Here is a 27,120-nt window from a genome sequence, read left to right as displayed (position 1 = left end):
AAGGCAGGCTGCAGTGACACTTTGTACAACTGTTGAGAACTTGGCTTGACATTGTGTTTACTCATCCATTGATTTTGGCAGCGTGTAAAACAAATTACAGTTTTATTTTAAACGGTTCAATGCACAATACGGATTCGGATGTGTAAGCTACTTGATACACATGCTGTCTGCTGTAATGTGTCCATGCTTCAGGTCAAAGCCAAACACTGCGTGGTGGTCGTTAGTGGTCACTTGGTGACTGAAGGAGTGCTGCTGTTTGGTAAAGCTGACCTCTACATATGTGAGGGCTTCACGTTGACCTCCACAGGAGATGTGTGCTGTAGAATCCATCATCAGACCAAGTAAAGCTACTGTCTTTCTAATTTGTATATATACACTATATACAGTCAAACCAAAATTTATTCAGACACCTTGAACATTTCAGTCATTAATACAGTTTATTCACTACAGTTGTGTTATGTGACAAGTAATATGACAAGATCTCAGAATGAAACTGTGTCAGATTAATCTTAATTATGTCAGATATCACGAAAGCAGAACATGGTCAGGTCAAAGTGTCTGAATCATTTTATGGTTACAAATTTTTATCAATTTTACTGGTAGTTCACTGTTTGAAGAATTTTTGGGTATAATATGTCACAGTTTACTTTATTTTGCTATTCTCACTTACATAAATTAACTATAGTGTCCTGCACCCACTAGTAAAAATATATCAAAAATGTCTGAATAATTTTTGGTTTGACTGTATGCATACACACGCTACCGTTCAAAAGTGTATATTTATTTAAAAATGTATTTAAAATATTTTATCAGAATTTTGCACCCCATATATAATTGTATATCTTTGTGTATATAATTTATTTTATTATAAAAACATGATAAATAAGAAGGTAACATTAATTTTAATGAGACAGAACAGCTTTATTTATTTTTGTGTATAGATACAACAGTATCTTACATTTTCTGTTCTGCTTACAGTGTGAGAGACTCGTATATTTGCAACATGATGAATAAAGAGAAAAACTCAGTGAGCCCGAACTGCAAACGCTGGTCATATGATGACATCAAAGAGGCTAATTTCATGCGCTTTCTGCTTGAGGTGAGATTCACAGAGCCCATAGTTCATATTTCACTTTTTGAATTATTTATTTTACAGCCCAAAACCCATACCTTTATGCTACTGATTTTCATTTTGATGTTTTTTATTTATGCATAGTTTGTCATAGTGTTGTCCAGTGTAGTTATTAGCATTTATGTTTAATTTTTGTTGTTGTTTTTTTTTTATTTATTATTTCTTGATGACGCTTTAGGACAATGCTCTGGAAATATTCTTAAAGAACGGAACTTCGGTGTTCCTGGTATTCTTCAACAATGACCACGTCAATGCATATAAGAGGTAAAGCGAGAGAGTGCTTTAGGCAGGTGAAGAACTGTGTGTGAGGTGACAGACTAAATTGATTTATCTTGATTTTTTTTTTCTTCTCTCTGTCTTTGTCTTTCTTTCCAGGCTGTGCTCTGTGGTCTCCTCATTAAAAGGAAGAGGAGAGACTGTACTTAATGTGAGGTGAGTGTCAAAAGCATCTACCAGATCTTGCAGACAGCTGCCACTTCAGTTGGAGAGACTGTGATGCTTTTATATTGAAACAGACAGAGTTTTGTGGTTTCAAAGTTGCCAGAAAAGACATTCTCGTATGTATGCGGTTAAATATTGACAGGAAGACTCTCAATCCCCTCAACAATATCCTGGCATTACACTGAAACTACAATTACTGCATCTTCAGCACTTTCTACCAATTAAAACAGCCTCAGTAACTTTTCAAAGTCATAAGCTGCCAATAGTCACAATTTTATAGTTGTTAATTGTCTGCAAGGGTGCCATAAGCTTTCTACCTATTTGTTATTTCAGATGTTGTTTTGTTTCAAATTACCATTCCTTAACTCACCATTTCAATTTCTGCTCAATTTAGTTTTATCATGTTTAGTTCCCCTGACTTTTTGACATGATGAAGAGGGAATGGGCTTAATATCAACATTGTTTCCCATTGGCTTCAAAGCAAAAGTTTTTTCTAACAGTAAGGAATGTACAGTAATTTGATGCATAATTTTTTAATGATACTATACAGATTACAGATCGAAGGACCCTTTGTTGGATAGAGAAATGGAGCATATTGTGAAAAACTTAGCGTTGCATTTTTAAACATGGCCTATAAAAACATTTATACTAGTGACATTTAATGTATTTACATATTTAATTAATCATTAATGATATACAAATTCATATATTTGTACATAACATTTTAATTCCATTTAATTTGGGAGGCACAATGAATCAGTTAGCTGAAGTTTAACTTCTAAACTTTAGCTTTGGTTGAAGTTAACTTTGTTGTAGTTTAGTTTGAAACATATCTTCATTTTTTTTTTTTTTTCTTCTTCACACAAATGAGTTTAAGATTAAAAAAATAATTGCTGGACCCCCTGCAAAACCTGCAGTTTATTTAATAAAATTTCAGGAGTAGATTCAAGTGTTAAAACAGTCATTATGTATTAATGTTTTAATAAAAGACGATGTATTGGTGTCTCCAGCAGGTCTGTCTCGTTCTCTGTGAAAACTTGGAGGTGAGGTAGTAGTCTTTTGCCGCCAATTTTCTTGAATACCTCGAGCTACCGAGTTTGGCGAGATCAGCCCTGAAAAATTAATCTTCCTTTGCGACCTATCAAGCAGCTTTTTCTTTCTGCACCTCTCTTGACAAGGATGGCACAAATCTCCCTCTCTCAACAAATACAGACTTCCCGTCGACTTTACAGAGTCCAAGTCTTTGCCGTCTCGCTGCGTGTAGGCCATAGGATTGCGTTTGGTGTTCAACTTCGTCAGGTTGGGCAGCACCTGGATGCATTCAGGTACCTGTGTGAGCAAGTTATCAAAAAGTCCCAGCTCTGTCAGGTTTGTCAGGGCAGCCAAGGTTGGCGGGAGGGTGTTTAGACGATTCATACCCAAGTTCAGAATCTGGAGGTTTCTCAGATTTCCAATTTCAGGCGTCAAGCCAGCAGAGTCCAGGTTGTTGTTACAGAGGTTGAGGTGGACTAGAGATCCCAGGAGTCCGATGCTTTCAGGCAGTTGTTCGATTTGGTTGCTGTGAAGGTCTAACCAACGCAGTCCGGTCAGCTGGCCAATGAATTCTGGGATTGTTTTCAATTTGTTCCGACTCATGTCAAGTTCCTCTACGTTTCGTAACTTTAGGAGGCATTTGGGAAATGTGGCGATGCCTACGTTGCTCAGATCAAGTCGAAGTTTGCCATCTGGAGTTACTCTGAGAGCATTTTTAGCCATTTTCAATGTTATCTTCGTGCCTTTGGCTCCACCTGCTCTCTTCCCTTTAGCCATGGAGCTGTACAGACACAGATTAATGGTTAAACGCTTCCGTAGCATCAATTTGATTAAGTCTTAACTCAAGTCATGTAATTATTATCTCAGGACCTCGTAGCTTTAAACATGTATGACTTAATGACAGGACAGTTTAGTTGTTTGCATAAGGAAAGAGGTATCGTGTATGCCCACGGGCAGTATCGGGGGGCGCGGAGGTGTTGGGCCGTTTGGGGAATGAGAGGGGTGTAATATTTACACCCAGACTCACTCACCCAACTCACCCTAAAGGGATCTTTTAGGATAATGTCGTTCTCTAATTAAGGCTAATACCAGATAACAGTGGGTACGGTGAGCGCCCAACAGATTCTGGGAAAAGCTGTTTGTGTTCCATCTGATTGATCCAGGGCGGCGCTAGCAGTCCGTGTGACTGTGTGAAGAGAGTCAAATCAGTACTTTGATAAATGACACCGGTAAGAGATTTAAACTCGCTCCCTTCATATCTTCCCATTAAAAAGGAGGAGTGGCTGCATTGTAAGCCCTTTGGCGACTCATTAATCACATTGGTAGATGGGCTAATACGGTTCATCCTGTTTCTATTAGACCTTTTGTTTTTGAATCCATTGCATCCGAGAGGTGCAATTACAGAGAGCTGACCATCGGCGTGATCCATCTTCATGTGTTTTGTGATTCGCTGATTCTGAACCCTCCAAACGGAGAGAAAATTGGATGGTGTTGCTATTTTTGTGACATATGGAATATAATAGATGCTACAACTACATGATTTAAAACCAGAAATCATTTGTAACCAAAATATACTTTCTAATTGACGAATATGCTTTTGGAAATCTCTTAGTCTTTTAGAGTATTCAAAATTCTACCAAAATTAACAATAAAAAATGAAGTGGTTTTGAATGTTGTGCCAATGATACAACAATACTTATTTAACTAAAACAGATAAGAGTGAATACAGTCAGACACTTTCTCGCTTGTCATTTTTGTTGTTTTAAAATGTGATCCACATTGCTAATATGAAATGCCTATTTTTAGTTATAGAAAAAAAAAAATAAACACAAGTGATTAACAGAATTAAGCTTCACTGTCTAACTTTGCTAGTTTTGCCACTAGTTGTATCTGTATTCATCCTACTAAATCAGTCACTAGGCACATTTTTTTAAGCATATTTTTGTAGTTTTGTCATTAAACAACATTTGCTACTTTTAATTATTTTTTCTGTGCTTAAACAATCTTCACAAGAACTTCAGAAAGACTAAAAGGATTAAAGGTAAAAGGATTATGCAAAAATGTGTAAAAACCATCATTTTCTTAACCAGCTATTGTTACCCAGGATTCATTTCATCCCCTTTCTGGTGTGAAGGAAGACTTAAATAAGTTTTTCTTACTCACAGTTTTTAAATGAGGTCCACAACTGAATTTCTTGAGAATCAGGGGAGGATCTTCAGACTGTAGTCCAAAAAGAAGCTTTGTCCTGTTTAACTTTTGTTACCAAGCAACGCTTGCGTGGGGTGCCAAGAGTTTTATTGTCCTGTGACCATAGCGCACACAAAAGAAAGAGGAGAAAGAAGTGCTGCAGCATTTGTGTGTGTACACTCCCTCAGATTACATTTCCAGAATGTTCTTTGAAGTCCAGGACGTTAATAGTTTTACCCATTAGCCACAATTGAACTTTGTATTTTCTTTCTTTCTTTCTTTCTTTCTTTCTTTCTTTCTTTCTTTCTATTTATATATGGGAATAAATAGTGATAAGTGGTGTAAATCCGATCATCAGCATGCGTTCATGTCAAATCAGTGGTGATTTTGCATGTTTGGTTGCATGTTTGGTTGTTGGGTTGCTTGTTGTAAGAGGAGCCACACTTCGTAATCTTGTAATTCAGTAATATGTGTGAAGGGGTAACCAAACTTCCATGGTAATATGTTACTGTCCTTTTACAGTTATTTTCAAAAACCTATAGATGGCACTATTTGCTCCTTTTAAAGGAGGGAATGGCATGACTGAAAATAATTTCAACCCTTATTTCCACAAGAATGTACATGTTTCTTTTGCCCCATGTCTGATGAAAGACGGACCTCCTTGGTTTAAATCCATAAGCTCTTTCTATTCCTTAACCTGTTGCTATGCAACATTAGTAGACTTTGTTCAGATGACTAGTTCTCATTCAAGGCATTGATTCAGTAACTGTTAGAATTAGAAGTAAACAGCCCTGTTTGCATTACATGTCAGGTGCCATTGCAATAGGTCAAATAAAATATTCTTCACAATAAAATATTTAAATAATATTTGTCTTCAAATACTTTTTTGCTGTGTTCATACAGAAGGACAGCAGCGGTTGAGAAGACGGCCCTAATTAAATGGCAGGTAGGAACCTTCAGTTACTTTTACCATTATTAACCATCATCATTTGTGTTATACATGCTACACCCTGCAAATGAATTGAATGCAGTAATAGAAACATAAGCTCTTATATACATAAGCAAAAGTGATTGATTAACCCAAAATATTTTTTTTTTCTTCTTCTGTTTTTGACACTATTTATCTTATTCTTTCATAGAGGGGAGAAATAAGTAACTTTGAATATCTTATGCATCTAAACACGCTTGCTGGACGTACATACAATGACTTGATGCAATATCCTGTTTTTCCATGGATCATTGCTGATTATGAATCAGAGGTAAAATGAACATGCATCCAAACTTGAAACTTTTGAATTTCAACTCTTTTTGATGCTGAATTCTTGTTTGTTTGATGATCTCATTTATCACTTGTTAGACTCTGGATCTGTCCTGTCCTGCCACATTCAGAGATCTTTCCAAACCAATGGGAGCTCAAACTGAGAAGAGAAAAGAGAAGTTCATTCAGAGATACCTTGAAGTGGAAAATAATGATGGTAAAGACCTAAAAACCTTTTGCTTTTAGCTTAAGCTTCATGAAGTTTGTCAGTTTCACCTGCAGATATGGAGGCCCATGAGCGTTTTTTGTTTTTTTCACAAAACTGAAAAAAAAAAAAAAAAATCTGATTCTGTTAACTAATAGCAGCTTTAAAACATAAAGGCAGGGCTGTTATTTAGAAAAAAGAATGCAGGGCTGCAGGACTGGATTAAATAATAAAATAAATGCTTTTATGTTACTGTACTTAGTGACTATCATGATTACAGGTGATCTGTCGGCTCAGTGTCATTACTGCACACACTATTCCTCAGCCATCATAGTGGCCTCATACCTGGTGAGGATGGAGCCTTTCTCCCAGACCTTCCTCCAGCTGCAGGTAAACTTCTTCTAACCTGTGTGACCAGACTCAAATACATCACACTACTGTTGTTACAGGGCACACAGTGCTACAGAAACCGAAATAAATAAAGTGTGTTGGCCCCTTCTTTATCAAATGAAGCACAAAACATGTCTGTGTGACAGAACTTCTATAAAATTAAATTTTTCTAAATTGAGCTTACTTGATGAAACAAGCTTCATTGTTTTTGGCCTTGTTTGGGCTTGTGTGCGCTTTTTATTTTTTCTTTCCAAAACTGAATTAGGGTATGATTTTAATATGTATGCAAATAAATTATTTTGCTTCACTTGCTTGCAAAACCACATTTCGTTTTTAAAGAATATTTCATTTATACACATGGAACCAATTGATTAAAATAAAATGTCATACATATTTGATAGCCGGTGTAACGTAATGCAAACATTAGGATAACACTTTGCAATGATATTTGCTTAACTTGAACAGCTTTCCTCCGTACAGTAATATTTATAATCAGATTTGTGCCACTAACAGTATATTACTTTCATTCAATGAGGGCATTTGCTTTTCCTGCAAATTGCATAACTTCTCCAGAGATTTTCATGAGGACATATAAACTCCCTTGAAAAATAAAAAGCCTGAATCAATTGCTTGAAAATGTCTCAAATCTAAGCAGTTGTTCCTTGACTATTCATATACACACATGGGGCCATTTTAGTGTTCTAGCCTTGCTGGCGGTGGAGCTCCCAGCCTTATGCATTAAACAAACGCATATAATGGCATGTCTGTTTTCATCCTTTGTAATTGTCCTTGCTCTGAATCCTTTTCATTGTGCCACTAACATTAGAAAAATGCACCCTTCCTAGAGTTTTAAAATTTTTTAATTTGTTTTTATTTTATTTTTATTTATTTTTTTAGGGCGGAGCGTTTGACGTTCCAGAGCGGATGTTCCACAGCATTCAGAACGAGTGGGAATCTGCATCTAAGGACAATATGAGTGATGTCAGAGAGCTCATTCCAGAATTTTTCTACCTCCCGGACTTTCTTGTCAACTTCAACCAGTTTGACTTTGGTAATATATCAGTGTTTTCTCCAGGGCTTGACATTAACTTTTTTTGCTCACCATCCACTGTGGCTAGTGGATTTACAAAGTTTCTAGCCACTCAGGATTTTCACTGGCCCCAATTTTGACATTGATACTATGGGGAAAAACTGCCATAAAGATATTTTAAATTTTATCTCATAATTTGGCAGCAGGTATATTATGCTGCTGTCACTTTAGCCCCTTTCACACAGAGATTCCAGAAAATACACTGATAATGTGTCCCCGGATCATTTAATTTTGGTTCATTCACATTGCCAGTGATTTTCTGCATTCACACACATCCCATAAAGATCCTGTAAAGACATGTGACATCAAGATGCCATCAGGTCACTGCAGCGTCTTAAGTTTGCTTATGATCTGCAGTTTCTCTCAAGAGGAACCACGCTCGTCCATTTTATTTTTCTGATTCGATCATAAACTAGCACATCTCGTGTCATTTCACTAAGCTAGCGAACGATCTCAGGATCAATCCCGGGATGTGTTTGCGTTCACACAGAAGACACTCTAGCAATTCTTTGGCAATTTTCCAGCTTTTTCGCTGATTTTGGGATCAGCGCTCTGTGTGAAAGGGGATTTTAAGACCTGATGCATGGATACATTATACTGTTCTTTCTCAATGGTTTACGTTCACTTAAAACATAACTGACTGTGTTTACGTGAATAATCACCAAGTCTGGTTTTTGGACATTATTTTGTGTGTATTTGACTGTTTAAGCACAATAAGCAGTAAAAAGAAATCAATTTAGTACTGAGAGGAGGCTTTATGTATGCACTTTGGGTGTGACCACAAAATCTGCAGGAATGAGTAAAATGTTGCGCAATATGTGTAATCCCTCGCCAAGGTTAGCTAAACAATCGAATGGAAATGTATGTTGTTTTTTTTCATGATTTGGGTCAAAGAAGCTCTATTTGGATATCTTATTTGTAAATTAGCCATTTCATAAGTCTGTAAATGTGTGTATTGATAATATAGGGTGCATGCAGGACGGGACGTCATTAGATGATGTGGTTTTGCCACCATGGGCCAAGGGAGACCCACAGGAGTTCATCAGAGTACACAGAGAGGTCAGTTTCTCTGGTCAAGGCTGTCCATCAAACTCAAAATAGGCTTTTTTGTGGACCACCAGCACCATAGTTTAATTCTAGTTTAAATGCTACTATACTTACTCTTAGACTATACATGAGACAACGAGTGTCAGTGCAATCAGAGCACATACCAAGTTTCATGAAAACAAGCATGGGGTAAAACAGTATCAGTGTTGCTGCACTATTCATATCCAGCTAAACTTGGCAATAGTTAAATAATTTTTGTAGCTGCTTTATTTTTTGCCTTTCTTGAGATAATAAGCACTTGTTGAGTTCATCAAGGAAGCCCCATTACTCTGTTTAACGCCATTGTAATTAGAAGATAACAGGCCCAATTCAGCGCAAGCACAATATCTGCACTCTCCTATAACTCCATTACTGAAGCCTGCTGGTTATTGGAATGAATGCTTTCTTTCTCACTACGTTATGCCTGCAGGCATATAAGGGCCAGGCTTTATCAGTTCCCAATCTACAGAGCAATATTTGTATCATTTCCAGATGGCATAAAATGAGCTATTCTGTCTGCTCGCCTTCCTTCATATGCAAATGAAGGGTATTATAGGGATCTTCCACAATTTAGTGCTTGTGACTTAGAGCTGCTTTGATTATACGTGTTATTTTAAGTGTTTTTTTTTGCTTGTGTGTATATGTTTATGTTGTTTGGGCACTTTAGCCAATTCTAAAATACTTATATTTAAAAAAAATATTGGAAAAATAACTTATTAACATGGAATAGGAATACAAACTTTTGGAATATAATTTTTAGATCTGATTGTTCGAACTGTAATCAGTCGCCCGGATGGAATAATATCTTTTTAAAATGCATTATTGTGCAATCTCTTTGACCTGGTACGTGTAAGCTTTTCCACCTGCACTTCTACAGAAATAAAAATTATGGTATCACTGATAGCGTATTAGACCCATCCAGATCTGCTGACTGACCGAGTTTACGCTCTCTGCAGGCTCTTGAGAGCGATTACGTAAGTGCACGCCTGCATCTTTGGATTGATCTGATCTTCGGCTACAGACAGCAGGGTCCGCCCGCAGTGGAGGCCCTCAACACCTTTCACCCGTACTTCTACACTGACAAACACGAAAGAGCAACTATGAAGGATCCTGTCATGAAAAGTACCGTCCTTGGCTATATCAACAACTTTGGCCAAATGCCGAAACAGGTACGCTAGTTGAGCAAACTAAAGAAAAATAGGAGATCCCCCAAAATGTCATGCATGCCTAATATACTGTATGCTAAAATAGCAATATTTTCAATGTTTAAAACCTTTCTGCTGTGTTGAAAAATCTTTCCCCTACTCTGGTGTTCCCAGTCAGAAATGAATGATTTGCTTGTAAATCCCTCATTATCCCTACATTATCATCAAATATTGGATTCAGTCTTTTTAAATCTTCTAACTTGTTTTCTTTCAGTTAAAACAGGTTTTGTATTTCTTTTTGCAACTGATTATTTGCAGGCCTCATTGATCTGCACTTATGCACCTCAGCATGATCAATGCTGTGATTGATCCTATCATCAATCAGTTTCTAAAAAAAAATACAAAACCTTTCCTAATTGAAAGAAAACAAGTTGGTAAAAAGATTGACTCTAATATTTGGCAATAATATAGCAGCATAATAGATTTATAAGCAATTTTTGTAGGCCAGTCATTTTTCAGTCACACAAAACTTGTCTGTAAGTTTTAGTCCAATGCGATGACATTAACTAGCATTTTTGGGAAAAAGAAAACCATCTCTGGGTCAAATTGACCCGAACACAACCAGAAGGTTAAAAGTTTCTTTCCTGTACTAAGATGATTTTTTTTTTTTTTTTTTTTTTTTTTTTTTTGTGGTACTGTATGTTAAATGCCATACTGAAAGAAGTTTTATACTTCCAGCTCTTCACAAAACCACACCCTAGCCGCACATCTCACAAGGGTCCTGCTGCGAAAGAGACATCGGTATCCAGTCAGATAACCCCCTTTTTCTTCAAACTGGACAAGCTCAAGCCCTCCACCCAGGCTATAAAAGGTACATTGCCTGCTTAAAATGAACATTCTCAGCTCTGTGGTCGAGACCCCCCATTTAATCATTCATAGTCACCTTGTTATTTTATTCCATTCCTCAATTATTTTTTACAAGATGGGGCCATGTCTACTGGGAGCAATAGGAGCCGCAAGGCAGGAGATGCTGGCTAGACTTTTCACAGGCTCATTTTCTCAGTCATAGCTCATCTTGGCTCCTTTCAGCTCCTGCTATTTGTTAGGCCGTTCTTGATGATACAGCCACTGAGGCTTATTTAATAATCTGAATATCCCAAAAGGATCTCTCTTAGAAAATTAGATGATTCTCTTTCACTGTGTTTCCATCTCTCTCGCTCTATTGTCTCTCACTCAATATCTTGTTCTCACATCAGGCGTTACTATATCATTCTGATCAGTAAATCCAACAAGGAAAGATTCAAAGGGCATCTTGAGAGAAATTTGCAATCATCTCAGGCTTCATTATGGTTTCTGTTACTGTTCTGCTGTCAGCGAGCAAGGAGATTGACTGTGTCCTCGCATATGTAGGTCATTTGAAAGTAGAATACTCCTTCCTCTTGACCACACAGGATTTTTTTTTTTTTTTTTTTTTACTTTTATCCTTGAACCTGAGACAGTTGTTCTAATTCAATTAAAATGTCCCAAATGCCTGATTCATAAAAATTCTAGATAGGTCGATAAAATAACAGTGTAAAAAGGTGGCTGACAAATAACATGGTAATAAGATTTTTGTTTAAATATAAAATATATACAATGAGTCCCAAAAACCAGAGAGATAGAGAGAGAGAGAGCATGTCACACTGCAGGACATTGCCGTTTCATCTCAACTAGCCAAAAATTGTTGCAGTGTGTTGATAAAGCTGATTTTCTGTTGTTTCTCTTCATAGAGCTCTCGCTGGGGCCTGTTGGTCAAATAGTGTGTAGAGAGAAGGATGTATTGGTCGTGGAAAAAAACAAACTTCTCTTCCCTCCACACTGGAACACATACTTCTGCTGGGGATCTTATGACCAGACCTGCTCTTTTGGGAGCTACACAGCCGAAAAGGTTTGCTTTTATAGTTTCTCTAGATCCATAAATAAATTAAAGTGACGGCTCTGCTTGTAATGTTTTCCTATTGTGTAACTGAATTATTGTTTATGATTTAACAAGGTTACTTCTGTTTGGCTGTTAAAGTTTGATAGCTTTATTGCCTGTGCTGCAGAGCTTTGGAGTGTGTGAGAGCCTGTCGGACTGGGGAGAGGCTGTGTGTGCTGCCTGTCCCAACAACAGCACCATCATCACGGCCGGGACCAGCACTGTAGTGTGTGTGTGGGACGTCTCCATTAGCAAGGACAAACTCAAACACATGAGACTCAAACAGGTCAGATTCACACTTGTTACCATTCATTAAGACCCATGTTCATGCTTAGATGTCACAAAGCAGTGTTGTGGTAAGATTTATTTTTTAAATAAATGTTCTGTTGTTTTCCATCCTAGACCTTGTACGGTCACACAGACACAGTGACATGTCTGGTAGCATCAGAAGCACATAGCGTGATTATTAGCGGCTCTCTTGACCAGACCTGCATCCTGTGGGACCTGGAGGACCTCAGCTACATCACACAGTTACCAGAACATTCCTCTGCTGTGTCTGCCCTGGCTATTAATGACCTGACCGTGAGTACCCTCCAGCAAAAACATACACGCTCTGAGGTCAGCCTGCATTTTTCAGCTCCCAAATCTCTCTCCATCCATCTCACTCCCGCACATTTAATTTGGTTAGGGCCATTCGGCTCGTGTTGCGTCTGGATGACACATTTATACCGGCTCATTTGCACCCGCAGAGTGGTTTCTGCAACTCCCTTCATGCAGATTTGTGAAGGAAGGGTGGGCACATCCTTCCCTTCAGACCTGCTTTAACACTTAAACCCTCTGGTACACAGGGTGAAATATGTAACTGCTACTAAAAACACAAGAGACGAGTACTGATCTACTAATCTTCTATGTGTCACGGAAATAAAGGCGGATGCAAGTGCAAATCAACTTCTCTTTATTGAGCTTCACACACAAAATAAGTCCAAACACGTAGCAGCCAACAGGAGAGCGGAGACGCAGGGACTTCGATGGGCCGTTAGAATCAGGTGGGTGCAGAACGTGGAGAGTGCCCGAAGTGAAGGAAGAACACCAGGTGATAATTCCAAACGAGAGACAAGAGACAGGAACAAACGCCACAATGAACTTGACTCCAACTGAAGAACACGAGGAACACAGGAAACAGCACAGGGGAAACTCCAACAACGATCTGACAAACATGAGACGAAAGACAGGGCAATAAACAGGCTGGTTGATGACATACAGCTGCCGCTGATCATTGACAATCAGCGGCGACGCCCACATGAAACAATTAACGTGATGAAACACACACACACACACACACACACACACACACACCAGAATGAGACAGCGGCTCACCAACCATGACAGTACCCTCCCTCCTAGGAACGCCTCCTGGCGTTCCCAGAAGAACCTACCTGTCGATTGTAATCATTGAAAAGGGAGTGATCCAGGATGTCCCTAGAAGGTACCCAACTTCTCTCCTCCGGACCGTAACCTTCCCAGTCCTCCAAGAACTGGAATCCGTGTCCCCTCCGTCTCGTGTCCAGAATACGATTTACCGAATATGTAGGTTCCCCGTCTATGAGTCGCGGCGGTGAGGGAAACGGGGTCGTCGGATTAATGTGTGAATGAAAGACGGGTTTAATTTTAGATACATGAAAGGCGGGATGAATTCTCCTGTACGTCGGAGGAAGTTTGAGTTGGACTGCCACCGGACTAATGATCTTGGTGACGGAACGGGCCGATAAATTTAGGAGCTAACTTATTAGACACGGAGTGGAGCAGAATGTTCTTAGTAGAAAGCCACACTTTTTGACCCACGACGTATATGGGAGGCTTCTACCGGTGGCGATCAGTCTTAGCCTTGGTGCGCTCCCCCACCTGAAGAAGAGTCTCACGGGCTCTACTCCAAGTGCGGTGGCACCTCTGGACGAAGGCGTGAGCGGAGGGGGCCACGACTTCGGATTCCAGACAACAACTCTGTTACCAATGTCATAATTACGTTCGGCGGATGATAAGCGATGGGGAAAAAAAACGTGCTAGCAAAAAAAAGGATGCATCTTATCGTCTGCGGATGAACGCCGAGACAACACTGCGCCTACCCCCACCTCTGACGCATCGACCTCCACCACGAACTGACGTGAAGGATCAGGGGCTATGAGAATGGGGGCCGAAACGAAGCGGTCCTTAAGTTTGCGGTCCTCAGCTGCATTGGACCACCTGAACGTCGTTCTGGGGGAGGTCAAGGCGGTCAGAGGTGCGGCTAGTTGGCTGAAATTGCGAATAAACTGCCGGTAAAAATAGGCAAACCCCAGAAACCTCTGTAGGGCCTTACGGGAATCTGGACTTGGCCAATCTACCACAGCCTTAACCTTGTCAGGGTCCATACATACTCCCTCAGACGAGACAATGTATCCTAGGAAAGAAACAGACTGTGCATGAAAATCGCATTTCTCTGCCTTGACAAAAAGCCCATTCTCTAGCAGTCTCTGAAGCACTCGCCTGACGTGTTGAACGTGTTCCTGGAGAGAAGAGGAAAAAATCTATATGTCATCCAGGTAGACATATATGAACTGATCAACCATATCTCTCAACACGTCATTGACGAGTGCCTGGAAGACCGCCGGGGAGTTGGACAGCCCGAAGGGCATGACCAAGTATTCAAAGTGCCCCCTGGGGGTGTTAAAGGCAGTCTTCCATTCATCCCCCTTCCTGATGCGAACCAAATGATAAGCGTTCCATGAATCCAATTTTGTGAAAATGGATGCCCCTTGCAACCTCTCGAAGGCTGAAGACATCAACGGCAGAGGATAGGTATTCTTTACCGTGATGTTGTTCAGTCCTTGGTAATCAATACAAGGTCGCAATGAGCCATCCTTCTTTCCTACCAAAAAGAACCCCGCCCCCGCTGGAGAAGAGGAAGGACGGATGAACTTCGCTGCTAGAGAATCAGAAATATATTTCTCCATGGCCTCCCTCTCGGGAACAGAAAGATAGTACAGCTTGCCATTAGGCGGAGACTTACTGGGCAGTAAATCTATAGCACAGTCATAGGGACGATGCAGAGGGAGAGAAGCAGCGCGGGACTTCCTTCCTTCAGATCCAGGTACTCCGCAGGCACGTTTTATAAATCCGCTGCCTTCTCCTGAAACACAAACAGACGGACAAACAGACACAAGACAAGACTCGTGACACTGAGTGCTCCATTCAGAGATTTGAGTGCTGCCGCCAATCTACCTTGGGGTTGTGTTGACTGAGCCAGGGGTGTCCGAGAACTATGGGTGCTAGAGGGGAGTCCATGAGAAGGAATGGGATGGTTTCAGTGTGGTTGCCTGATGTAATAAGGGTTATGGGACTGGTGGTAAGGGAGATGTTAGGAAGTTCCTGTCCATTGAGAGCTTTGACTGAAATCTGACTGGTGAGTGGAGTGATGGGAAGGTGAAATTTCCATGCAAAGTGTATGTCCATAAAATTACCTTCAGCTCCGGAGTCCAGTAAGTCTTGACTGGTGTGCGTGTGGGTGGCCCATCTCAGTCTTACCTGAAGGAGAGTGGATGGTGAGGACTTCTCGGCGGAGATCCCACCCGATAGTAGCCTCTTTATTACTATCGGGCTTGATCTTTTACTGGACACGAATGTAGAAAATGGCCCGCTCCTCCACAGTAAAGGCATAATCCTCGGGATCTCCGCCTCTCTCTCTCCTCCCGGGAAAGCCGAGCTCTCCCTACCTGCATGGGTTCAGAATCAGCGACGGGACCGACTGTGTCTCCCCCGCTGGTCGATCGACCCTCCGTGCCTCTGGCTCCTTGGTTAGGATGAGTATATCGTTCCAAACGGTTGAGACGAGCATCCACTTGCAAAGCGAGGTTAATAAGTCCGTTAAGACTCTGGGGGAGATCCAAGATGTAGATTTCCTTCTGGACACGGTCGGCCAGCCCATGCAGGAAGACGTCCCACTGCGCCTCCTCATTCCATCTGCACTCAGTCGCCAACGTGCAAAACTCAATCGAGTATTCAGCCACTGTACGATCACCTTGCTTAAGTTCTGTAAGACGTCTGGCATCCTTGCGTCCTTGCCTGCCACCGCACGGTGCCTGGAACGAGGTGCAGCATGGATCCTGGTTCTCCCACATCGCCGTTCCCCACAATGCTGTGGGTGAGCACGAACGCCACCTTGGACTCCTCCCTCTTAAAAGTGCGGGGCTGTAGGGAGAAATGCATGGAACATCTTGTAAGAAAAGCTCTGCAGAAATTAGGCTCACCAGCATAACTCTGAGGGACAGGTAATCGTGGCTCCAGTTGGTCTCCCCGTTCCAGTGGTGTGGGGGGAACGGGCAGCGTGGGCGGCGCAGTGGGATTATGTAGTAGTTGTAGTTGTTGGGAGAGCTCGGACACCTGCGTCACAAGTGCTTGCACAGCGCGTCCTGTAGATGTAATACTTTCCTGCTGCTGATCCATACGAGCGATACTGTGATTGATGAACTCCGTTAGTGACGCTGAACTTGCTGCATCCATGTTGGTCAGATCGTTCTGTCACGGAAATAAAGGCGGATGCAAGTGCAAATCAACTTCTCTTTATTGAACTTCACACACAAAATAAGTCCAAACACGTAGCAGCCAACAGGAGAGCGGAGACGCAGGGACTTCGATGGGCCGTCAGGATCAGGTGGGTGCAGACCGTGGAGAGTGCCCGAAGTGAAGGAAGAACACCAGGTGATAATTCCAAACGAGAGACAAGAGACAGGAACAAACACCACGATGAACTCGACTCCAACTGAAGAACACGAGGAACACAGGAAACAGCACAGGGGAAATTCCAACAATGATCTGACAAACATGAGACGAAAGACAGGGCAATAAATAGGCTGGTTGATGACATACAGCTGCCACTGATCATTGACAATCAGCGGCGACGCCCACATGAGACAATTAACGTGACGAAACACACACACACACACACCAGAATGAGACAGCGGATCACCAGCCGTGACAGTATGATTCCAAAGCTCTAATAATTCAAATATTACAGCAAATTGAAAGTATTTAAGGTCATTTAACCATATGCTATTATTTCTTCATACATTTTAAGGTTTGCTTAAATGTCCAAATATGTTTTTGGGCCACTGTAAATATCAGAGTTGTATGCCTGAAATGAATTAAAAATGCCTTTTAAATTTCAGTTAAATTCCTAGTAGCACATAGGTTGCAGAATTGCAATTTGATGTAAATAGGCAGAATTTAAAGCTGCAGTCCGTAACTTTATTTGGTTAAAAATGATCCAAAATCAATTTTTGACCAAGTACATAACCAGCCAGTGTTCAAAACTATCTCCTTACCTTAGCACGATTTCCAACCATAAGCTTGTAATAATGTTTTATAATAAAATCGTTACTGGTGGGTTTCCACGGGAAATTTGAGCATGCAGCCATTTGACTTTGCGTCATTGCATCATCAGTGACAACTGGAGATTAACCTGTAGTCAAAAGCGAAAGATTTCGGACTGCGGAGTGGCTACAGAAATTGAAATGTACAGGTAATGCTAATACACACTAAGTACACAGTCACTCAATGCTGATGTTGTTAATATTAACAATTTGAGAACGAAGTATAACAATAATAATAATTAGCACGGTTTGACATGATCTGAGCGATCGTTAGATTTAATCACCATTGGCAGCGCGATTTATGCTTTTTTTCTCAGTTGGTCAGAACAGAAGTGGCAGACATGTTACTTACTTGTTCAGATGACATAGATTCCGAAGTACAGTATCCACTAGGGGTGTGACGAGACCAGTATCTCACGAGACGAGACGAGACTCGAGATTGAGTTCACGAGACGAGACAAGATGGCGAAATACATGACTAGAAAAAATATTCTGCAGGTGTATTTGAAATGTTTTAACTAATCATTTTGTAATGAATGTCATTTCAGTTCTACTTTCTGAGACTGAATTATCATATGCAGTAAAAGACAACAATACTCAAGTAATGTAAAAGGTTTTGCCACTAACTCAACTGACTGACTTCCCTCCTGTATGATTTCAGTCTCTTCAGATCTTACTGTACATGAATTATGAGCTTCTACAGCTTTTGACCTCCTAACTGAACTCCTCTCCACAATCTGATCACAGAAATAAAAACAGTATAAATAAAAATGGTAACACTTTACAATAAGGTCTCATTTATTAACATTAATGTATTAACCACATCAACTAACAATGAGCAATATATTTGCTACAGTATTTATTAATCTTTGTTAGTTGATAAAAATAGTCATTCATTGTTAGTTCATGATAGTTCACAGTGCATTAACTAATGTTAACAAATGAAACCTTATTGTTTGTACTAGTAAATAATAAGAAGAGAAAACTGTTATTCATTTTTATGGTAACACTTTAGTGCAACCATAATCGCACTCTCTCAATATTCAAAGATCAAATAAGACCAAATTTTTCTTTGATACAGAGCTGAGAGATGGTTACAACTACACTGCCCAGCCTAAAATAGCTTTCATATTGAGAGATATCTGTATTCATCAGTGAGCCGCTTTCAAAATGCGGGGTATTGAAATCACGTTTGAATGCGCGCGCGCGTTTACTTTCACTTTTAAACGGTCGCGCGTACTCTGTAAATATGGAGCGGCGGCGACCGTTATCCAACTGAATTAAATGTTTTTTTTTTATTTAAATACAAAGCAAAACGACAGTGGAGGCATAATGTAAACGTAGCGGTGGCATATTCTTTCCTAATCATCCTAACACTCTGTCATGGCAACATCACGAGACTACTTTTCGCCTCGACGAGAAATCTCGTCACAGTTTAGTCTCGCGAGATCTCGTGCCACGAGATCTCGTCACACCCCTAGTATCCACACCGATGTGGTGACTGACAGCAAACATTAGATTCATCCGCGCTGAGGAACCGTGCTGAAGCACAACCCACGTAAAGATGATAATTCCGCAAACAACTGCAACTGCAGGTTTTAAACAGAGATGGCGACAAAGAGGCAAAACTTACGGACTGCAGCTTTAAATAAATTAATGTAACTAATTTTTAACTAGAAAAACATTTATCAAGACAAGCTTTGAAAGTTTTCATGTTTGAAAGTAAAAAAAAAAAAAAAAAAAAAATCTTATTTTACAGTTTAAAAGTTTATTTGATCAAAACTATGGTAAAAACTAATATTGTGAAAATTAAAGCTGTTTTCTATTTTTAAATACATTTTAAAATGTAATTTATTCCTGTGATGACAAAGCTGAATTTTCAGCACCATTACTCCAGTCTTCAGTGTCACATGATCCTTATAGAAATCATTTTAATATGCTGATTTGGTGCTCAAGAAATGTTTATTATTACTATTAACATTACTGAAAACAGTTGCTTATTATTTTTGCTGCTTATTATTTTTGTGGAAAACATGATACATTTTTTCATGATACTTTGATTTAATAGAAAGTTCAAAAGAACAGTATTTATTATAATTATTTGTTTTGTAATGATGTGAAAGTCCTTACTGTCACTTTTGATCAGTTTAATGCATCCTTGCTGAATTAAAGTATTAATTTCTTTTAAAAACCCCTAAACTTTTGAACGGTAGTATAGATGGATGGATGTTTATTATTAATCGCCTTTCTGTCTTTCTCAGGGTGAGATTGCATCGTGCGCAGAGACCCAGTTGTACCTGTGGACCATGAAAGGCCAGCTGCTGGCATCCGTAAACACGTCCTTTCGGTCTGAAGGAAACATTCTGTGCTGCTGTTTCACACAGAAGTACGAGTGGGACTCTCGCAACGTGATCATAACCGGCAGCGCCGATGGCATCGTCCGGGTATGGGCTGATCCTCAGAACGGGCCTTTTCAATGCTCTTCCTAAGGCTCTGACTGAAAGATGATGGGGCGTAGCGTTCGCATAGTGAACTTTATAATGAGAGCGTTTAAATGAGAAGTCTTCTCCGAAGACTACACCTTTGTGTTTAAGCAATAAATCTTTCCTGTAGCGTTTCCTGCTTAATAGTCAGGTAATATAGCTGAAAAATATTAAAATATGGTAACTGGGATATTGAAATGGGGCTCACAGGCTTGGCTGAGAAGTCCCACTGAAGCATTAATAGTTACATGTGCTCACTTTAGATGAGGTAAGAGCAGTTATTAAATCAAAATGCTTCTTAAATTAGGCATCAATTGGAGCCTTGGACCTGCGACATCAATGGCCGGCAGATTTGATTTATGAATATAGCTTCAATTGCATTCGATTTTTTTCCCCTCTTTTTTTCATTAACCGTATGGTTCTGTTGCAGATATGGAAGACTGAATATACTAGAGTACAATTACCTGGACATGAGGAGTGCTCTGTGTCTCAAGGGCATGTTTTGTCATCAGCTCCTGAGGAAGCAGGTAACACTAATACACTTCACCTTAAGTGCAGAATTGAACTAGAGCGTGAATATGTGCTTTTGCTCTCGCCTCCGGTCATAGGACCGGTATAACCCACAAGCTTCCTTAATGGCCAGCATGAAATAAGAGGAACTCGCTCAGAATATTGGAAAACAATGTACTTTGTGACGTCACGAGAATCGTTATTTTCTAATATACAAGTAATGTTTGAAATTAAATAGCCAGACCAAATACTAGACATCCTTCAAAAATGCTGTATAAATCGGATTACGTCTGTTCTTAAGTGTGATAGCACAGACACTCAGCCGGAGGTTCGGTTTTGAGCGATCCGCAAGAAAAGTTCATAATGATCTACTGTTTTGTGCGACGCATTAGGGCTAGCTGCGAGGAATTATGGGGCAAAGTTATTAAACATACAGCCTGTAAACACTGATGAGCAATTTTGCTGATGTAGGCATGCAATTTAGAAAGCAATAATAACCAAATCCAATTTGGTACACATTGGTTACAGCACAGCGTCAGCGCGTGTAAGTATCAACACGTTTAAATTAAATTGGGGGAACTCGTTGTAACAGTGAAGGCTTTATATTAGATGTATTTCTCTCAATTTAGCAACGTGCTGACCATAAATAATCTCTGTCTCATATCTCACTCTTGCTTTTGCTTTTCTTAGACAGCAGCTCGTGGAAGTGGGAAAGACACCTGGTGCTCTGTCGAGAGTTAAACCGCAATCAGGCCGTCTCTCGTCGCCGCTGCAAAAATAACCCTGCGATTACGGCTCTGGGCATATCCAGGTATTGACGAAAGGCCGGCCTCTCTCAGACCAAAATATGGTCTGAAAGCTGGTTTCAAATGGATCCTCTCCTTTTTAAAATGATTCAATGCAGGATTAAACTCAGTAGTGTTTTTTCTTATAATGATGAAGATATCATTTTAATGTGATTTCAGAACGCATGGCACACTGCTGGTAGGTGATGCCTGGGGCAGGGTGTACGGCTGGTCCTGCGAGAGCTAGGATCAATCAATCATCCGTCAGTCAGCGTTCAAAGTCGGCAGTAACTGCAGCTGAATGCAGCCCCATGCCAGTGGAGAGTCCAGCTTAAGAGCTGCCTACGTATGCACTTTGCTCTCACCACTTCCAGCAGGACTGCTGACTTCAGGAGACCCACTCTGGGTCTGGTGAATTACAGGGGTGACGCATTCTTTCTTGGACTGGGTGAGGCTCGCTGGCCAGGGCCGGAAACACAACACTGCTTATTTAAGAAATGAAAGATGATGCCATTTTAAAAAAATAAATTGGGCCCATTTGGTGGATCGGTTTTATTGTATAGTAGCTCTCTTTCTCTCGCTGGACTCTCAGAAAGCCAAAGTAATGTTTATTTTATAAACACTGGTATGCTGGAGTTTCAAAGTCATTCGCTTGTGTGCCATTTCAGATTTTTGTTTTTAAATTACACTGGTGAACATACTGAATGGATATGCGTGCTTTATAAAGCAGCAGGGTTCTGCTTACTAGCTGTTTTTTATGTTGGAACCATGAGAACTTTTTAATACAATATCCAATGTAAATCAAGATGATTTTATTAGTTAAATTTAACAAACTGTAATTAAATCAAAATAAAAAATTTTACTCATTATGTGGTCCTGCTATCTCAGTCTGGCTACTGTTAAAAGGCTGAATCAACCCTCTTCAGCCAATTAGAGTCAGAGTTTCCATTGGCAATGTGCCTCAGATTCCCGTCATAGAGGGTGCGGATTTGTTGGAGAATTCCGAAATAAATACCACAAAATTATGGCTTATAGGAAACAATATAGATATGCTTTTTTATTACTGCTAACACTTAGATTTGTTAACATTAATGCATTCTGTTTAATAAGCTAACAATGACAGATAGATAGATAGATAGATAGATAGATAGATAGATAGATAGATAGATAGATAGATAGATAGATAGATAGATAGATAGATAGATAGATAGATAGATAGATAGATAGATATTTCTTATCAATGTTGGAAACCGTTGTGCTGCCTAATATTTTTCTGTAAATTGATATATTTTTTTAATTTTTTGATTTGATAAAATGTTTAAATAATTTGAATATTTTTTTTGTAACAATGTAGAACTTTTTACTGTCACTTTTGATAAATTTTATGTTTTTGCTGAACAAAAGTGTTGAGTTTTTTTTTTTTTTTTTAATGCACTGACCACAACTTACGCAGTTTAAAGATTTTTAGAGAATTTCATTTTGGAACATTTTGTTTTTGTAGTGTGGTAAAGGACTGAAAAGAAAAATCTTTGTTGTTGTTTGGAAAACATGTTTGTACTGTACATTCCTGTTTTTACTCACCCTCAATGACACACTCAACATACCAAACCTCATTCCAGCATTACCAAACTATGCCTTGTTGTGGCAAATGCAACAATTGTTCATTTTATCATCAGGTTTACAATGCAGAATATATCCATTTAACCCACTAATGCATATTTAATCTGATTAATTTCTCAGATGTCATCAACATGTGAAGTGTAAATGTGTAAAATCATCTGCTAAAGATGGCAGGAATATTAATGATTCTTATGATTTGAATAGCATCATTTAGTCGTGACCTTGAATGACGCTTCTGTTTGCATGCAGCCCGATTAATAATAGCCTGTATTTTCTGACATCCTTAATGAATCATGAGCGAGTATGTTTATTCTACAGAAATGCTAGCGAATATAAGCTTTCTGTGAATTGTCCATTTGTACATGTGGTCCCCTGGCAGCATCCAGCAGTTGATGTAATGTTTTTAGTAGTTGTCAGGGCTACTGTGGTAGTTAAATTCATAGAATCAACACAGATGTCCATTAAGTTTAAGAATATGGGTCACTGCATGCAAAACAACACATGCTTTTACAACAAAATTGCAATGTGGACCCTGGAAATGCTTTAAGTATAATTGTTTAATATACTTATTTGTATTAATTAATTATATGCTATACATGTATTTTTTATATTACATATATTAGACTACATTTGAGGCTTCCAGGACTAACTGTTGAACAGACCAGTAAAAAAAAAAGCTTCTGGTCTTCCTCTGTTCAGCTGTCCAGATGTGTAACTTTGCTGTGTATTAAGGGGTTCTTTGGCACATGAATGTGTCTGAGTCTGGTTTTCGACAGCAGGGAAAGAGCTGTGATTACTGGGAGCTCCCACCAGGCCACGCTCCACTTCCCTCTCTGGGGAAGAGGGCTAATTGTTGCTCCCCTCCAACCTTTGGAGACTGTCTTCTCCTAATAGCCGTCATTAAGCAGCATGAATAATCCAGCGATGGGGGTCGGGCCATAAAGAAAACAGGGATGGGAATCTGAGATCAACCGTTCCATAAGCTTATATCTCCACTGTGCTCTGGTGTGTATAAGGAGATTGGTGTAATGTAGCTAGGCTACATGCTCTCAAAATGTGGAAAATAAAGAAATATTAATGTCCACTGTATTCACTGCAGTAAGTAAGATGATATGTATGTGTGTGTGTGTGTGTGTGTGTGTGTGTGCGTTTTTGTGACATATCAGGACACAAATTTGTATAATGACATGGGTATGACATAGGTATTACAAGGAGAATGTGACTTGTGAGGATGTGATGTGATGTCCCCATTTTTCAAAAGGCTTATAAATCATACAGAATGAGGTTTTTTTTGTGCACAGTTTCCTGTGATGGTTAGGTTTAGGGCGATAGAAAATACGGTTTGTACAGTATAAAAACCATTACGCCTATGGAATGTCCCCACAGTTCACAAAAACAAGCCTGTGTGTGTGTGTGTGTGTGTGTGTGTGTGTGTGTGTGTGTGTATCCCACTTTATATTAGGTGGCTTTAACTGCTATGTACTAATATTTAAATTAATCATTTGATACAATGCACTTATAGTGTACATACATGTTTTACATATACTTGTATTTTTGAAAAATACCTGCATGTAATTACAGCTGTAAATAATTTCTGTAATTACTGTACATCCATATTTACACTGTTAACCTTTCACCTACACCTTAACCCACCCTTAAACCTACCCATACCACCAAACCTTAACCATATCCCAACTCAACAGCGGCAAAAGTGTTTTGCGATACAATATGAACATAATATGAACATTGTACTTAAAGGGTTAGTTCACCCAAAAATGAAAAGTCTGTCATTTATTACTCACCCTCATGCCGGTCCACACACGTAAGACCTTCATTCATCTTCGGAACACAAATTAAGATATTTTAGTTGAAATCCGATGGCTCAGTGAGGCCTTCATAGGGAGCAATGACATTTCCTCTCTCAAGATCCATAAAGGTACTAAAAACATATTTAAATCGGTTCATGTGAGTACAGTGGCTCAATAATAATATTATAAAGAATATTTTTGGTGCGCCAAAAAAAACAAAATAACAGCTTGTTTAGTGATGGTCGTTTTCAAAACACTGCTTCAGGAAGCATCTGAGCACAATGAATCAGTGTATCGAATCCGCAGTTCGGAGCGCCAAAGTCACGTGATTTCAGCCGTTGGCAGTTTGACAGGCGATCTGAATCATGATTCAATACACTGATTCATTTATGCTCCAATGCTTCATGAAGCAGTGTTTTGAAATTGTTTTTAGTACCTTTATGGATCTTGAGAGAGGAAATGTCCTTGCTCCCTATGCAGGCCTCATGGATTTCAACTAAAATATCTTAATTTGTGTTCCGAAGATGAACAAACGTCTTACGGGTGTGAAACGGCATGAGGGTGAGTAATAAATGACAGAATTTTCATTTTTGGGTGAACGAACCCTTTAATTTTTTATGTAAGTAATATATCAGCCATTTACTAAGAGACATGAAAATAGTTATCGTTTTGATAAAGCTTTGCTATGGACAACAGTGAATATTAGGAAACGTCAGACTTTTAGGTGGCGCGATTGACCAATCAGAATCATGTACTATTTAATTTAGCGCCGCCATATTTAATCTTTGACAGGAATGAAAACGAGGATGTGAGGGAAAGAGTACAGTGCGTTCAACGGTTGTGTACTGTTTTTTTACACGACTAGCCGTCATGTAAAATAATATTACAGATCTTCCCACTATGAACTGTGAGGAAAAGAGCGATGTTAAATCCTTCAGATTCTGTCCTTTAGAGTTTCTCCGCGAAAATAACAGCATATGGGTTTGGAACGACATGAGCGTGAGTAAATAATCACAGACTTTTGTTTTTTGCTGAAGTTGCAGCTCAGAGCTGGAAAAAGAGTTTTTTTCTGCTGCCTTTTTATATTTAGTCAAGGGTGTTGTTCAAAACACAACAGAATTGAGAGCAGATGAATTTGCCCAGCTTTTGATGGCTTAATACTTAAGCATCTCTGTGTGTTTGTGGATTTCTTTCCCTTGAGAACAGTTGACATTCTCGCTTTGTTCTGGGTTTTGTGCTTGCAACATCTGCACATATCCATACAAAACAGCACAGAGGCCTCTCTCTGAGAAGACCCGGTCAGAAAACGCTCCACTGCTGGAGCACGGGCACTCCTGCAGAGCAAAAACAAAACGGGGCAGCAGAAGGTCATCGTAAGTTTAGATGAGACGAAACAGACAGGCTTTGATGAAGAGTATAGCTGTGTTTACGCTTGCCGCTAATGTTTCTGAGTGATCCAGAGCTGAGGGCGCAGGAGAAACTGTATCTCTCTCGCTCTGTCACTCCCTCTACTTTCAGGGGCCCTCTGCCATCCTCTCGCTGCATCTGCTCATTAATATGCGCTGTGACCACAAGGAAAGGGGGAGAGTCGCTCTCTTTAACCTTTGTGCATGCGGCTAATTGTGCTAAGTAGAGGCGCTTAATAGACTGGAAAATAATCACCGTATATCTCACGAAGAGAAGCAAATGACCTTCTGAAAAGACAATAGCCATCTCAATTTTAATACGTCGGTGATTTTATGATATTAAATGTCAAACCATTTGGGCTCTTCTGAATAATTAAATCAAATAAATTATAGCACCTAGGCAGAACCATCTTGTAGCCTAACCCAATTATAATGCACTGTAAAGCTAATTATTAAGCATGATTACAATTAGTATGATTTTAATAAATGTAACCATTAAAGGGTTCATCACAGTCACTGGTTCTTAGCTGTGTGTGGGAGAAATGGAGAGACAGACTAAACTCAAGAATGGATGATAGGAGAGGACAGGATGTGCATTTTATCAGTGGTTTCATAATTGCTGTGCACTTGCTCTCAACCTCTCCAAACCTAATTATGTACATAGAGATTTAGCTGTTATAAAACAATAAATTATAAGCAGTGTTGAAACGCATTACAAAAGTAATTATATTACAGTAATATATTACGTTTTGCTGTAACGCAGTAATATAATGCATAATACAATTTGGGTAATATTATACTCGTTAAAATCTCAGTAAGGCACGTTACAACAATGCATTTTAACCCGAAATTAAAGGTCCCGTTCTTCGTGATCCCATGTTTCAAACTTTAGTTAGTGTGTAATGTTGTTGTTAGAGTATAAATAAAATCTGTACAATTTTAAAGCTCAAAGTTCAATGCCAAGCGAGATATTTTATTTAACAGAAGTCGCCTACATCGAACGGCCAGTTTGGACTACATCCCTCTACTTCCTTCTTTAATGACGTCACTAAAACAGTTATTTGACTAAAGCTGCGTTCACGTCACCTCGTATTTACCGGTATCTTGAAATGACAACACGTGACGTTATATTCGGAGCTGTTCACGTCCTTTTACTGGGAATTACGCGTTTCCATGGCAC

The 27,120-nt window shown here is 39.5% G+C and overlaps 1 protein-coding gene across 5 annotated transcripts in view; it reads left to right on the top strand.

The window, feature by feature from the left end:
- Positions 1-21,975, top strand: part of wdfy4 (WDFY family member 4) — a 55,550-nt gene extending 33,575 nt beyond the window's left edge. For 3 of the 5 annotated variants that reach the window (XM_048205236.1, XM_048205238.1, XM_048205235.1), the window contains exons 44-63: positions 193-341; positions 979-1,099; positions 1,311-1,396; positions 1,508-1,564; positions 2,584-2,616; positions 5,696-5,738; positions 5,932-6,051; positions 6,150-6,267; positions 6,536-6,645; positions 7,543-7,696; positions 8,703-8,794; positions 9,778-9,990; positions 10,705-10,837; positions 11,736-11,893; positions 12,051-12,209; positions 12,326-12,505; positions 19,590-19,772; positions 20,242-20,338; positions 21,012-21,132; positions 21,287-21,975. In XM_048205236.1, the coding sequence (XP_048061193.1) occupies positions 193-341; positions 979-1,099; positions 1,311-1,396; positions 1,508-1,564; positions 2,584-2,616; positions 5,696-5,738; positions 5,932-6,051; positions 6,150-6,267; positions 6,536-6,645; positions 7,543-7,696; positions 8,703-8,794; positions 9,778-9,990; positions 10,705-10,837; positions 11,736-11,893; positions 12,051-12,209; positions 12,326-12,505; positions 19,590-19,772; positions 20,242-20,338; positions 21,012-21,132; positions 21,287-21,353 (2,394 nt within the window). In that variant the 3' untranslated portion in view covers positions 21,354-21,975. The remainder of the gene's footprint in view (positions 1-192; positions 342-978; positions 1,100-1,310; positions 1,397-1,507; positions 1,565-2,583; positions 2,617-5,695; positions 5,739-5,931; positions 6,052-6,149; positions 6,268-6,535; positions 6,646-7,542; positions 7,697-8,702; positions 8,795-9,777; positions 9,991-10,704; positions 10,838-11,735; positions 11,894-12,050; positions 12,210-12,325; positions 12,506-19,589; positions 19,773-20,241; positions 20,339-21,011; positions 21,133-21,286) is intronic. The other 2 variants (XM_048205239.1, XM_048205237.1) reach the window with 1 other exon arrangement.
- Positions 21,976-27,120: the final 5,145 nt, after the last annotated feature.

Source organism: Megalobrama amblycephala, linkage group LG10 (assembly GCF_018812025.1).
Source record: "Megalobrama amblycephala isolate DHTTF-2021 linkage group LG10, ASM1881202v1, whole genome shotgun sequence".
NCBI lineage: Eukaryota > Metazoa > Chordata > Actinopteri > Cypriniformes > Xenocyprididae > Megalobrama > Megalobrama amblycephala.
This window is presented reverse-complemented; position numbering and strand designations above follow the sequence as displayed.